At 34.0% G+C, this 14,614-nt stretch overlaps 1 protein-coding gene across 1 annotated transcript; it reads right to left on the bottom strand.

The window, feature by feature from the left end:
• Positions 1–8,118: 8,118 nt before the first annotated feature.
• LOC108573580 (cytochrome b5-like) lies at positions 8,119–9,020 on the bottom strand. Its single transcript, XM_017936044.1, has one exon. It carries the CDS (start codon positions 8,992–8,994, stop codon positions 8,524–8,526), a length of 471 nt encoding a protein of 156 aa, XP_017791533.1. The 5' UTR covers positions 8,995–9,020; the 3' UTR covers positions 8,119–8,523.
• Positions 9,021–14,614: the final 5,594 nt, after the last annotated feature.

Genomic DNA, 14,614 nt, shown 5'->3' with positions numbered 1-14,614 from the left:
TCCGATACACCCTTAAGTCCTCTGCTGTTCCAACGAAATCCTCTAAGATTTGAAAAAACGCGAGACACTCTTAATGCGTATGGTGTGCACTAATGGCACGACGACCCGTTCGTTAGTGGCATACCGATGCCTAGTTCCGCCGTCGCGAAAGGGTTAATTACGTAAACCTGTCTTAGCCGTGTCAATTTTGCAATTATACGACAATTTTTATTTACGTAAAAAGACTTATCGCTACACCTTACTTCGGTACGAAAATTACGAGGCGTGATCACGGCTGAAGAAAGCAAAGCGTTGGATAAAAAGAAGAAGAAAGGATAAGGGAAGAATACAAAGAAGAACTCAGTTAACTAGTAACGCTCTGATTAATGTCGAAACCGTACTGCTTAGCATAAATTACCGCTTTCGTGATGGTTACTCATAGTATCTTTGGTATTTCGATTTCGCTTCGATCGATCTAACGGTTCGGAAGAATACCATTCTTTCACTTTACGGTTTGTCTGTGCATAAATAAGTCACACGGTTATGTGTATGTTATTATCACGTTGAACGTACAAACTTTAACAAAACGTGAAATATAGAAAAACAGTTACGTGCATGCACCGACTCGAAAGTAATGTTTTCATGAAAACGAGGAAAACACAATGCAACAATTAATTTTTAGCTCGTTTTTTTTCTCTTTAACTTTTAACCGTTTATTGTACAGTTTTCACATACAACATTTATTTCGTAGAGTAATCATCTACGTCTAATGCTACATTTGCTAGTAGCTTTATAAATCGTGAAACTTATCAGTTTTGAACCTACATGAAAGCAAAAGAAGTCAATATCGGAGATAAAAGATAAAAGAAAATAAAAATTAGTTTAGCAGTAAAAAGAATATAACTTAAGGAAGTATTCTTATGTGCGGGGACCAAACAATCGATTTTACTAAAAGGAACTATTACTAGAAACATGTTAATCAAACACAATTTTTTTTTTAATTATTCCTACGATGTACTGTAAAATTATAAATAAAAATTTTTCTTATTAGTATTACTCTAAAGGAGTAATTACTTATAATTTCAAAGATATTTAACAAACGCTCTACGAAGACGTCAAATTTGTTCCAAAAACACGCACGATAATTACAAAATAAATTACAATGGAATGGGTACATGCAAATTGCTGGTAACAAAGCGAAAGTAGGCAATGTAAATTGTAATAACTCTACAGCACATTCAGGTTTCGGGTGGCAAGAAATGTTCATGGACTGTTCAACGTGATTCTTAAAGAGGCCGTCAAGATTAAATAACAAAGATAGTTCAGCACCGTTTAGATCCATAAGACCATATAAAGTATACAATATAATCATCACAGTACTGTGATAGATGAATGATTATGAGATACTTGAAACAAACGTATTACATTCTCGCAATAATTTCCTCGGTATGCGTATTAATCAAATACTCAGTTACTTTGATGTAGTTTCGGTGCAGCGCACAGTTATTTTCACCAGAGACAGGTTATTTACCCGAGATATTTTAATGCAGAATACCGTGGAGAACTGGACAGAGATACTTTGCCAACACGAAACACGACAAGTAAGTACATACATGCTGTTGTGCTACAGCTGAAGAATTTGTTTTCAAAACGCTTTAAACTAATCCTCGAAGGAAAGGGAAGTTGCTGTGTGTTCCTATGTTTCAAAGTGTTTCAATAATTGTGTGCCCAGAAATTATAAATCTTACGCTAAGCCAGGTAGATTTAAGAGAGGAAAATGTAAAACAAGAGAAAGACAAATGGAATCGAAATATTGATAGAATGTCCAACACAAAAACAGCTGACAAATTGTAATAGATAAGGAATACATACATAATTGCGTGTCCAGCACAAAGATGATACATTAACGTTTTTGTTGTGAAAAAAAAAATTATAATAAACAATGATACTCAAAAGTGAAATAACTAATTTTAGTTGTTGTGAATGAAAAGTTTCAAGTAGATACTAATACTGCATAATTATCGCGACGAAATTTTAAAACCTTTCTCTAATTTTACCCGAAATATTTTAAAGAAAAGATTGATCATACCTTAACCTATATACTTTTCAAGAACAAAAGTTGATATTTATATGCCTACATTTTTTACTTAAATGTGGATTTTTCACTTAGCCGTCTTAATGACGTCGTATCTTTAGTTTTATATTTATATTTTTAATTCGCTTAACGTAATTCACTATCCAAAGATTATACGTACGGTGTAAAAAAAGAAAATAAAGGTATATGCAAATTCTATCAAAGATGGACGACGCCACAGTACGCCAATATTCATTTCACACGAAATGTTTTGTCACGCAACAGAATCTCAACATAAAGTAGCTCACACCGTGTCACCACTTTTCACAGTATGTAGATGGGAACCAAAGCATTTGTGCTAACAAGAGAAGGTTCCGAGGTATAATGCTGACTTTTCATATTTGGTTAGGTGTTTTGGTATTTTCAACGTGAAAACGGAAAAAGAAGAAAAAGTAATGATATTTCGCACGCAAAAGCGCGTGGTAAATATTAAACAGATTTTATTACAAATAGATTATTATGACAATGTCTATTATTAAGATTTTAAATCTGTTTACTATATATAAAAATGCAAGAATAATATTATTTTTTACGGATAAATGGAAAAATAAAAAGAAGGTTGAAGAAAAAAATATACAAATATAGGTAAACTCCGGCTTTTAAGGCAATTAAGGTAGCACACTACCTTTACGCCATGGCGTCGGAATCGATATACATAGTGAGGTCATAAAATCAGTCAGGCGTCAAAGTACACGTAATCCGAGCGCCGAAACAGAAATTCGAGAGAGATAAGGAGCTCCAACCAAGCTCAGGGCCGTTTAATGTCAACTAGAAATTGGTTCCTCCGCTGCAGTATACATATTTGAAAAATTTGTCCGCGCCTTAATCGTTGATAGCTGCTTAACTTTTACCAATACGGAAATTGTTATTAAGCAGGAGGCGTTAGAGGCCTAATACTGTATATCTTAAACGAAAGGTTGTAACCAGAAATTTTAGATGTTAATTCACAAATAACGGACGGCCCTGGGTGCTGCTAATGGCGTCGTCCCATAAATTCGTGCCGAAAGCGAAGAATATTTTAATGAAAATTCAAGGAAATACTATAGCGACGACATAATGGTCTTACCAAAAAAAAACAAACTAAGAAAAAATTGTGGAATGAGGAGGCGCTTACATTATTTTTTTTATCGAATTTAACCCTCCGTAGGTAATCTGGGTCTTTGACGACCCAAATGAACTTTCACCCATATTTCTTCGAGACGAATTTTTATTTTTATTGAAAAAAGATTTAAACATTTGACTTAACGAAAATTGTATAACATAGTAGAGTCTAGACATTTTTCCGATTTTTCGAAAGCTTAAAATAGTAAAAAAATTGGATTTGGACACAAAGTACCCAGTTTGCTTGCGAAGTGTGAAAAAATATGTGTGCCTGTGGGGGGTTAAAAGTTTGTTAGAAATACTGATCTAAATTATAAAATTCGACACGAACTTATAGAATGACCTAATACATCAATCTGTGTTAATACTTTAATTCACGACCTCACAATATCGCTTCCACCAACTACACCTGCTCACTCATCTGTACTTTCAGTAGCATTAAAACTTCAATTCTGAATATTCTGAAAAGTATTTTCGTAAACACAATAACGAAATCTACCAATGTTCACAGTCTCAACTGAACTGACGACCCGAAAGACTTTGCACTCTCCTTGTAAGATATTAATATTTCGCGTCTTGATCCTAATATTATCGATAATATTTTGCACTTTATTATTTTTTAGATACTAAAGGAAGAAGTCTACAGTCAAAAGTAGTACTAATCAGCAACAGCAAATGTAGAGAAAAAATATTTGAGCGTAAGGTAATATTCTAGGTGAAAGAAGAAGCGGTACTCTTTGTAGCCGAGGCGAAGACGATAACCAACCATCGATGGGCATTACATCACCACTGTTTTCCATGTTGGTATGTACACGCGTGTGAAAGGTTTCATAGACTACACTGTAGTTTCAGGCACGCAATAATGTGTCTCGTGTAAAACTACACTAATAGAGTGTACAATAATTTTTATAAATATTTCGGTTTTATTTTTTTGAATAAATCGTAACACACTGCTCGCGAAAAAAAAATTGCAATACTTTAAAAACGAAATCGCACAAACTTGAAATTTACATATACTGTTTGGGGTATTGAAAGGGAATAATAATTAAAATGTGGTTAAAAAACGTCTTGCAGTTATCGAGATATAATTAATAATGTGTTGAATCGCCTTGCAATTGAATACATTCATTTACCCGTTTGGGATGCTTAATATCATTGAATCAATTCGATCCTGGGGCAACTCATTCTAACCTAACAAAATTTGTTCACGTAGCTCGTTAAGGTTTGTTGGTGGGTTTGTTACAGAATTGTTTCGAAAAATTTCAACTGATTAACCATTCAGAAAAAGAAACAAATTTTCAATTCGAATTCTAGAAAAGTTAAGTGGTCGATAAATAGCTTACGCTTTATTTTCTAACCAAATTTTAATCATTTTTTTCAGAGTAGCTCGAAAAACATGTGACTTCCAGATTTGTGCGACCTCAATTTCTAGGTGTTGCAATTTGTTTGGCGAGCAATGTATATTCTTGCACAAATAGTAAAAAAGTGAATATATTGTTCATAATTTTGGTGAATGCAGAGTTACATATTTAAGAAGATAATTTGCATTACGAACTGTGACCGTTACATCCGCAACAGATAATTAAATTTCCACTACCGTCTTCTTTTCTCAGGGAAAAGAATAAAAACTACTAAATTAACCGAAGAAATCTAAACGTACATAAGTACAGCAGTTTTTGAACGTTAGCTGGGTATTTACGAACAATGCAAACGAGAGACACTCAGGTCCAGTGGAGTAAAATGAGAATGAACCAGCACGCATCATCCGAAAACGCACAAATTCTCGAAGACTTGGCCTTCGAGGGTTTCTAAGTATATCGAAGTGTCGCGGCTAGGCTATGTCCTCAGCGCTTTCCCACGTCGCAACGCGTCGTTGGGAATTTACAGTGTCTGGATTTCGTTACACATTATCCGTCGAATGTAGAGAGAGAGCCACCGTTTGGTTGCCAATTGTTTATCACATAGAGTCGACCTGCCTCCACGTAAAAAAAAAAATGTAGGGTCGATTCCACAAGTGTCAGTAAAATGTAGGGTCGATAGCAGCAGAAAAGCTGCTAAACAATTAGAATTAAATGTAACGATAGAAATTATTGCAACAATGCGTAATGCAATTGAAAAATTGAAAGAATCAAAAGAAAAAACGCGAATTCGTATCTTTTTCGATTCTAGAATAAAAAGAAAATTTGAATAAAATACGCGACGAGAATTGGGGAGAAGCATAAGTTAAACCCGTAAAAATATTCAATAATAAACGCACGAAGGATGAAGCTATTATTTCAATACGCGATGCACTGACTCTAGTATTTACTAAAATTCAAAAATTCTCGCATAAATTCCGAAAATAGATTATTAATTACGGTAAACTACTGAGACGGTTTAATTAAGGGTGGGCATGGTGCTGCTTTAGTTTGAAATGATTTATAAACACATAATTAACAGAGGAAAAACCGTGAAACGGCAAAACGTCTACATTCTAATTGTTATAACATGTAAACAGAACTTTAAATTTAGTGTAAACAGAAAAAATATATAATACAATTTATTTCACGGTATTGCAACAAATAAACGTTGAATCAATATTTAATTCGTATAAAAACAATTATTTAACGTAATAATTTTACCTTCACTATGGCTATTTTAAATTTACGACCAAGGGTCAACCTGATTTCTAATCCTTACAAACTTTAAATTCAGTCTAAACTGAGAAAATATATAATACAATTTATTTCACGGTATTGCAACAAATAAACGTTGAATAAATATTTAATTCGTATAAAAACAATTATTTAACGTAATAATTTTACCTTCACTATGGCTATTTTTAATCTACGACCACAGGTCAACCTGATTTCTAATCCTTACGAACTTTAAATTCAGTCTAAACTGAGAAAATATATAATACAATTTATTTCACGGTATTGCAACAAACAAACGTTGAATAGATTCTTAATTCGTATAGAAACATTTATTTAAAATAATAATTTCACCTTCACTATGGCTATTTTAAATTTACGACCAAGGGTCAACCTGATTTTTAATCCTCCGAACTTGATTTCACAACGAGAAAGTAATAAGATCGTTGAAACGTACTTATTTGTCAAAGAAACTTGCAAAAATGTATAAATAATAATATGTAATGTTTTAACAAATTTTTGGAAGTATAAATTAATAATAAAATTGTGAAAATTAATAAATTATACGTTATTATAACATTAATAGAATTATGACTAAACCGAAGTTCGAAGTCGAGTATTTAAAGTCTGATATTACGTGCCTAGCGAGTGCCGGTAATTGTTAAAATTTGTTTAATAATTAGTAATAGAAATTCTAATTGATTCTAATGTATACAAGTGTTACAAGAAGGCTGAGTGTGTACAGGGTGGACCTAGGCTAGCTAGTAGCCCCCGACCACTCTATTCACATCTCAGAACCTTCAGGTCAAAATATGCCGCGAAGTGTCTATGGCCCAGTATAAAGGGTGAATAAATTCGCGGGACATCGGTGGGTCCTTATATACCTGCGGTACCCTCTCCCCAAAGTCATTAGCAAAATCGTCGGTTAGGTCAGGCGGGAAATTTTCGCGGGAGATTTTCGCGGGAGATTTCCGTTATCGTAACACGGTATAATTTATCAATTTTCACAATTTTGTTATAAATTTATACTTCCGACAATTTGTTATAACATTGCATATAACAATTTATACGTTTTTACAGTATTCTTCAATGGAAACATAGGTTTTAGCGTTCTCGTTACTTACTCGTGGTTAAATTAATTTCGTAGGGATTAAAAATCAGGTTGACCTGTGGTCGTAGATTAAAAATAGCCATAGTACAGCTAAAATTATCGTGTTAAATAATTCTTCTTACACGAATCAAAAATGTATTCAACGTTTGCTTGTTATAATATGGTGAAATGAATTATATTACACATTTTCTCTATTCACACTGAATTTAAAGATTATAACGATTAAAAATCAAGTTGACCTGTGGTCATTTATCAAGAATAATCATAATAAAGCTGAAATTATTGTGTTAAATAATTTTTTTAATACGAATTAGGAATTTATTCAACGTTCGCTTGTTACAATACCATGAAATAAATTATATTATACGTTTTCTATATTTACACTAAATTTATCGTTCTATAACTACACGTTATGCTGCGTCCGTTTGTTTTTTCTGTGCAGTTCAACCTAATTTACTTAAATATACGTTGCGAGACAGTATAATATTTACAATTCTGCCTGAATTTTTGAAATTCAGAAAAACACAGGTAAACTTCCATTGCATTTAAACGATATTCTCCACCAAACTGGACAAAGTACATACTAGTACTTTTTTCTTTTGCAGTATTGCGTGAGAATACGGGAAAAACAATGCTACGAAACAGAATTTTGCCATTTTTACGTAAACAACGAATTATTGCTCTTTTTAAGACTCCTTTTAATACTGTATAATTAAATAAAAAAATTGTACAAAATTTTTCAATCGAATCTTGGAATCTCAAATGAAGAGTTCCATACCACAATGCTGTAAGTGCTAAATTTTCAAAACACTGAGATATCAAAAAGTTATTTTATATCGTTAAAGTTGAAAATACTCATTTCTACGTTTCATTCGTATTATGTGCAAATATCATTTTCACTTTGTTTCTATTATGTATAAATATCATCTACAATGATTCTTAACTTGGAGAAGCAAATTCAAATGAAAATTTTATATTTGCTACTTGAAACGTTGTAATTCAGAGAATCCTTCATATATCAACTTAAACCCTAATTTATTCTTCTATTTTTCTAATGAAAATCTAAGTGCTTCAAAATACTGCGAACTTTCACCGTACAAAAAGTAACACAACGTACTGAATAAAATGTATATAAATTTATTACTTCCAAAAATGGGACGGCAGTGACGCGGATCGAATCCGCAAGATCAACCCTTTCGCTACAGCAGTGTACGCTTCAGGCGTCACAGAGTAACATTATTTTCTTCTCTATTTTCACAGTTCTTAAGACAATACAACGAAACAATTCGATAAAAGAAAACCGGTCACTCTGGAGATATCAAATTTTCATGGATGACTATAGTCACCGGTAGGATATAGCGAGCGCTCGACGATGAGTGACTATAACCACCGTTAGTAACGAAAGGGTTAAATCTAAAGCACAGAAACAAATTCAAGTTCATCTTGGACTTCGATCGCCGTTATCTAATCCTCCAGGTAACAAAGTCAGCACAAAACTCACACAGTTCTTCAAATTACTTGTAAAACAAACAACATTAATCTCCGTCCACTGAACAAGTAGTCTATCAAAATCCAGTAAGCTTCACGCCATTGGGAACACGGAAGATCCTCTCTTCCGTTGGAAGTTCTCCGATCAGGTACCTCTCCAAGCTCTGCCTGGCCATAGACGAGTGTCCAGTGCCGATGAACGCCAAAGTGGCATCTCTGCCAGCGTATTCGAGGATCACATCCGATCCTCCAGGATGACTGGTCAAGAAATCCGTGCAATCGTAGACGAAATCGTGGATGACGACCCAGCAATTCTCAGCAGTGTCGTGCCACGCTACTTCGTCCATACCGATCGTCTTCAGCTGCTTAGAATCGTCTCTAGGTGACAATCTAGGCTCTTCTTTGCTGTGTTTCGATCTTCTTCTCAATTTCTTCCAAGCTTCGTCTCTGTCCGCGACATTTTGCTTCTTCAAGTCGAGAAAATCTTCCGGCTGAGGTTTGTTACTCCTCAAATCGAGGGATCTGAAGGTGAGACTTAGCAGATCCATTTCTTCGACAGTGCTAGCGTTGCTTCTGAAAGAAAACACAGTCGATGGCTGCATTTTATCACGTCAGTGCTTTGACGCGGAATAGAACAGACGAGATTGCAGATTAACGCGAACTGTTACGCAAATCCCTGACATTCTGACGAATCTCGGAGGAAAGGGGGAACGACTGGAGTTCGCGTGCCGAGTTTTGCGGAACCAATGGCGGGAAAGTTCACGAGGAAACAGATAAGGAGCGAGAAATTCCAATTTAAACGAGGTCAGACTAGCTACGCGTTGTTGCTCTCGATTTTAATTTCGTTCGTATTCGACTGGATGCGTGTGAAAATAAAATATCGTTTAAAAAAGAAGAAATGTTGACGTTTAGTTTCTGTTACGAGAGTCTCTTTACGTTCATTCGAAACATTTCTCTACGTTGCGGAGCATAACTATAGCGACATTAACAGTCTTAAGACTTTTCAACATTGAAAGAATAATTCGACGAAGCCAATTGTGTAATTTGAAAAAGCATTGAAAATAATGAACTTCAGATGAAAAGCATTGAATTTTTCTGTATATATAATAATATCTAGATGAAATCGAAAAACATTTTAGAATCGGTGCAAAACTATAGCACCACCTGCATACTTAATCTATTTCATGGCTTTCTGTTGTAAAACTCCTACTACATAAAGGAAATTTCTGTCGTTTAATCACTTAATTATAATTTAATACTGCTATTACATTGCTGTTACAGATGTGCACCAGTAAATATTTCTTTTATTATTACATTTAGTTTTAAAAAACTGTTATTTTCCCATTTCTTTTGCATCCTACAGAATCCACGTAATATTATTAACCCTTTGCAATCGGGTGGCGACTGAGAAGTGACACTAAATAATTGTCACTTGGTGAATAATTAATCAAGACAGACAGCAGATCTATGGACCTCCATAATCAGAGAATGCACTGAATATTTGAATAAAATAATACAGTTTCTTTCTACGATCATTTTAAAAAATTTCAAAAATCCGATTTGCAACCTTTCCCACAGCAAAATGACCTCCGAGTGCAAAGGATTAATACTTAGAAGTTATTACTTAAAATTCCAAAACTCTTGAAAATTCTAGCTATAGTTATGCTCCGCTACTATGCTTTGCTACTTTTTTTTCTCGAATTCTTACTAATTTATACGATATCGGAAATCTCCCGCGAAAATCTCCCGCGAAAATTTCCCGCCTGACCTAACCGACGATTTTGCTAATGACTTTGGGGAGAGGGTACCGCAGGTATATAAGGACCCGCCGATGTCCCGCGAAATCATTTACCCTTTATACTGGGCCCTAGACACTTCGCGGCGTATTTTGACCTGAAGGTTCTGAGATGTGAATAGAGTGGTCGGGGGCTACTAGCTAGTCTATGTCCACCCTGTACACACTCAGCCTTCTTGTAACACTTGTATACATTAGAATCAATTAGAATTTCTATTACTAATTATTAAACAAATTTTAACAATTACCGGCACTCGCTAGGCACGTAATATCAGACTTTAAATACTCGACTTCGAACTTCGGTTTAGTCATAATTCTATTAATGTTATAATAACGTATAATTTATTAATTTTCACAATTTTATTATTAATTTATACTTCCAAAAATTTGTTAAAACATTACATATTATTATTTATACATTTTTGCAAGTTTCTTTGACAAATAAGTACGTTTCAACGATCTTATTACTTTCTCGTTGTGAAATCAAGTTCGGAGGATTAAAAATCAGGTTGACCCTTGGTCGTAAATTTAAAATAGCCATAGTGAAGGTGAAATTATTATTTTAAATAAATGTTTCTATACGAATTAAGAATCTATTCAACGTTTGTTTGTTGCAATACCGTGAAATAAATTGTATTATATATTTTCTCAGTTTCGACTGAATTTAAAGTTCGTAAGGATTAGATATCAGGTTGACCTGTGGTCGTAGATTAAAAATAGCCATGGTGAAGGTAAAATTATTACGTTAAATAATTGTTTTTATACGAATTAAATATTTATTCAACGTTTATTTGTTGCAATACCGTGAAATAAATTGTATTATATATTTTTTCTGTTTACACTAAATTTAAAGTTCTGTTTACATGTTATAACAATTAGAATGTAGACGTTTTGCCGTTTCACGGTTTTTCCTCTGTTAATTATGTGTTTATAAATCATTTCAAACTAAAGCAGCACCATGCCCACCCTTAATTAAACCGTCTCAGTAGTTTACCGTAATTAATAATCTATTTTCGGAATTTATACGAGAATTTTTGAATTTTAGTAAATACTAGAGTCGTTGCATCGCGTATTGTAATAATAGCTCCATCCCTAGTTCGCTTATTATTGAATATTTTTACGCGTTTAACTTATACTTCCACCCAATTATCGCCGCGTATTTTATTGAAATTTTCTTATATTATAGAGTCGAAAAAGATATCAATTCGCGTTTGTTCATTTTATACTTTCTTTCAATTTTTCACTCGCGTTCTATGAAAGTTTAGTTTTCTAAATTCGCGGTTTCTCCCTCTCTAAATAAAACGCGTTTCGTACACTTTTCGCGTCGCCCATTTCACAGTGACTCACAATTTGTGAGTCTGTGAGTCTTGGAAAATGAACGCCGAGGAACTGGAATGATTGGCGGAAGGATGACAATTTGAGAGGTAGGAAGGAAGGAAGGTGGAAACGCAGCCAAATCCACGTTCCAGAGCCCAGCTGCCTAATCTGCAAATTGTGAGTGAATTCTTTTGGGTTTGGTGATTGGTTATTATATATGTTGCATGCATGTTTGGAGCTGAACTATCAGGACTTCAAAGAAGAACTGGATGGATGTGAGTTCAAATCCGAACTCTACTGCACCAAAGGTGCAAACGCCCTCCCATTATTAGAGTATCCCAATAGTATACCGCGTTAATTCAATTTAGAGTCAATTTTCGCTACGAATGCCCATTATTTTCGATCGATACGAGAATTTATTACGTCGCGCCGCGTTTGATAATAGCTTCATCCCTTTTTCTTTCTTTGCTTTTCTTTTCTTGAGAGCGTTCAGTTGATACATCCCTTAAACTTTTGCTAAATACCCCATCTAAAATGGACTACTGAATCAAACGGATAATGGTAAAAATTCGCGGTTTCAGGTACTAAATAAAAGTCAACGAATTAAACTACACTTGAAAGAAATCGCGGTCCGTACACAATTTCGCGCGACACTTCCACAGCTTCCCAAGTCTGGTGGGTCTTGGTCATTGGCTTTGGATCTCTGAAAATCTGCGATTGTGGCCACTGGTGGGATGAAAATTGAAGGCTGAGGGGAATCCAATGGTTCACGGAAGGAATTTCAAAAGTTTTATGGGTCTGAGAGGAGCTTCCAAGTCCAAATCGCAATTGTGGGTCAAAATTGAAGGCTGGGAGGATTGAAATGGGTCACTGAAGCACAGATGGGGCACAGGCTGCTTTCAAAGGACTGGTAAGATATTTACTAAAATAGTTGAATATATTTAGATATTTACTAAAATAGTTGAATATATTTAGATATCTATTATACTAAAATAGTAGAATCCACTTTAAGTTATTTGCGTAAGTTATTTTATTTAGCACCCTCAAATATTGTATTTAACAGTGTTAAAATCTTGCTTACGATGCTCGTTTAATAATACTGTTTTTCGTCTTTTTAATTACCTACGTATGTTAAAGTTACCGGTGACATTCGTTTATTGACAATCAGTATTGTACTCATACTATTAATAAGAGTTACTGTTTTGACTTTCAAAATTTGCTTTCAATTCGAAATTCCGAATTCATCAAAGATTTATAATACTTGTTAAAATGTACATTACAGTAATTTATTTTTAATATAATCCTCACTTTAGAGTTTCACATATAACATTGTAACTGTTGCTATTTATTGTTTCACGAAGTTAACGATACAAACATTTTTAAATTGTTAAATGATTTAACAACCTTTCGTTATTAATTTCCCTCTTTTTTGTTTACATTTATACTAGTAAGTTGAAACCAAGATATCAGTTTTATCGTTTAAACTTTTTCATTTCTAATCAACACAGACAGAGCTTACAATATTTCCGTGCAAACGGTATCGGAGGACGAAACTTCTGCCCCGACAACGGCTCAGTATCGAACTGTGCCATTACGTCCCCTGAACGTTACCTTCGACAAGTCCTCGATAACATCCACTTCCTTCCGTGTCTTCTGGAATCCCCCCGAAGGATTCTCTGAATTCGATAAGTATCAAATATCCTTAGGGGGTAACAGAAGGCTAGCGCCAGTTACCAGAAACAGAGACGATGAAAGTAAATGGGAATTCAAAGATTTGGAGCCAGGGAAAACTTACCAGGTTGTTGTGAAAACGGTCTCAGGCAAGGTTACCAGCTGGCCAGCTAACGGAGATGTTACTTTAAGTGAGTGTTTTGTATATTTTATTTCCTCGTTGGATATATTTCTCTGGTGAAAAGAGTATAAGTCAAAATTGATGAAACTTTTTCATATAATTTTCATAAGTTTCTAAAAGCTCGATAGATCTGAGAGGATGGAACAGTGACCAGGTATGAGGTCTACGAATGGTGAGTTGTATGAATTGTTTACATTTTCAACCAAATGTATATTCTATTTTTGCAACAAATTTATGTTATATTTTTGCAGCAAATATCTCAATTTATTAATTCCCATAGAAATAATAGAATTATCACACAGCGTTTGATAATAGGGATTGCAATTTTTCTTTCGTTTTCTTTTATTTTTGCAGCAAATATCTCAATTTATTAATTCCCATAGAAATAATAGAATTATCACACAGCGTTTGATAATAGGGATTGCAATTTGTCTTTCGTTTTCTTTCAATTTCTGCCGAGTATCCCATCGGAATTTTTAATAAATGATATAAATTTCAGGCTTTCCTTACTAAGTAAAATGAAAATAAATTTCCTGAGCGTTCTTGATCACAATGATCAGTTCTCAAAGCCTATTCTCGTCAATACTAATGAGATTAAAAGTATCGAGAATACTGAGATGGTTCGAGGTAGGGACAAAATCTATTTTACGATGTCCATCTGTCTGGACTGTGGTCTAGTGAGTTGTACGTTTTTTCGATGACGAATTAAATATTCTTTGCATGAATATTTCGTGTTCGTATATGTGCTCAATTCTCTCCAATTCGAAAAAGAATTTTGTTTAATTATGAGTCCCATTATCAGAGGTTTAAATGTGAATTCCATTGCTATGATTTTATAAATGTACGTGCTCTGTGACCGCGAATTCCACTGTACTCCTTCTGAATATCTACAAATAATAAAAATATCCTAATAATTTATCCTACGATTTCATTTTATAACATACTTTTCTTACAGAACTTCGTTATTATGATTTTATATATGTAATAAAATTTAAAAAAATAAAAAAACAAATGATTTTACGTCTGAATATCGACAAATAGTAAGGATTCATCCTCCTATTCCATTTTATAATGTACTCCTTCTTATGACTAACCAAATGTATTAATTTTCAACAAGCACAGATTTATATATTACTTCGGTTACAGTAATACTTTTCCTAAAGCATTCACAAACATCACATCGAACTTTATCCAAAATACAAAA

This window comes from Habropoda laboriosa, unplaced genomic scaffold (genome assembly GCF_001263275.1).
Source record: "Habropoda laboriosa isolate 0110345459 unplaced genomic scaffold, ASM126327v1 scaffold158, whole genome shotgun sequence".
NCBI lineage: Eukaryota > Metazoa > Arthropoda > Insecta > Hymenoptera > Apidae > Habropoda > Habropoda laboriosa.
Note: the sequence above shows the minus strand (reverse complement) of the source record. Positions and strands in the feature narration are given on the sequence as shown.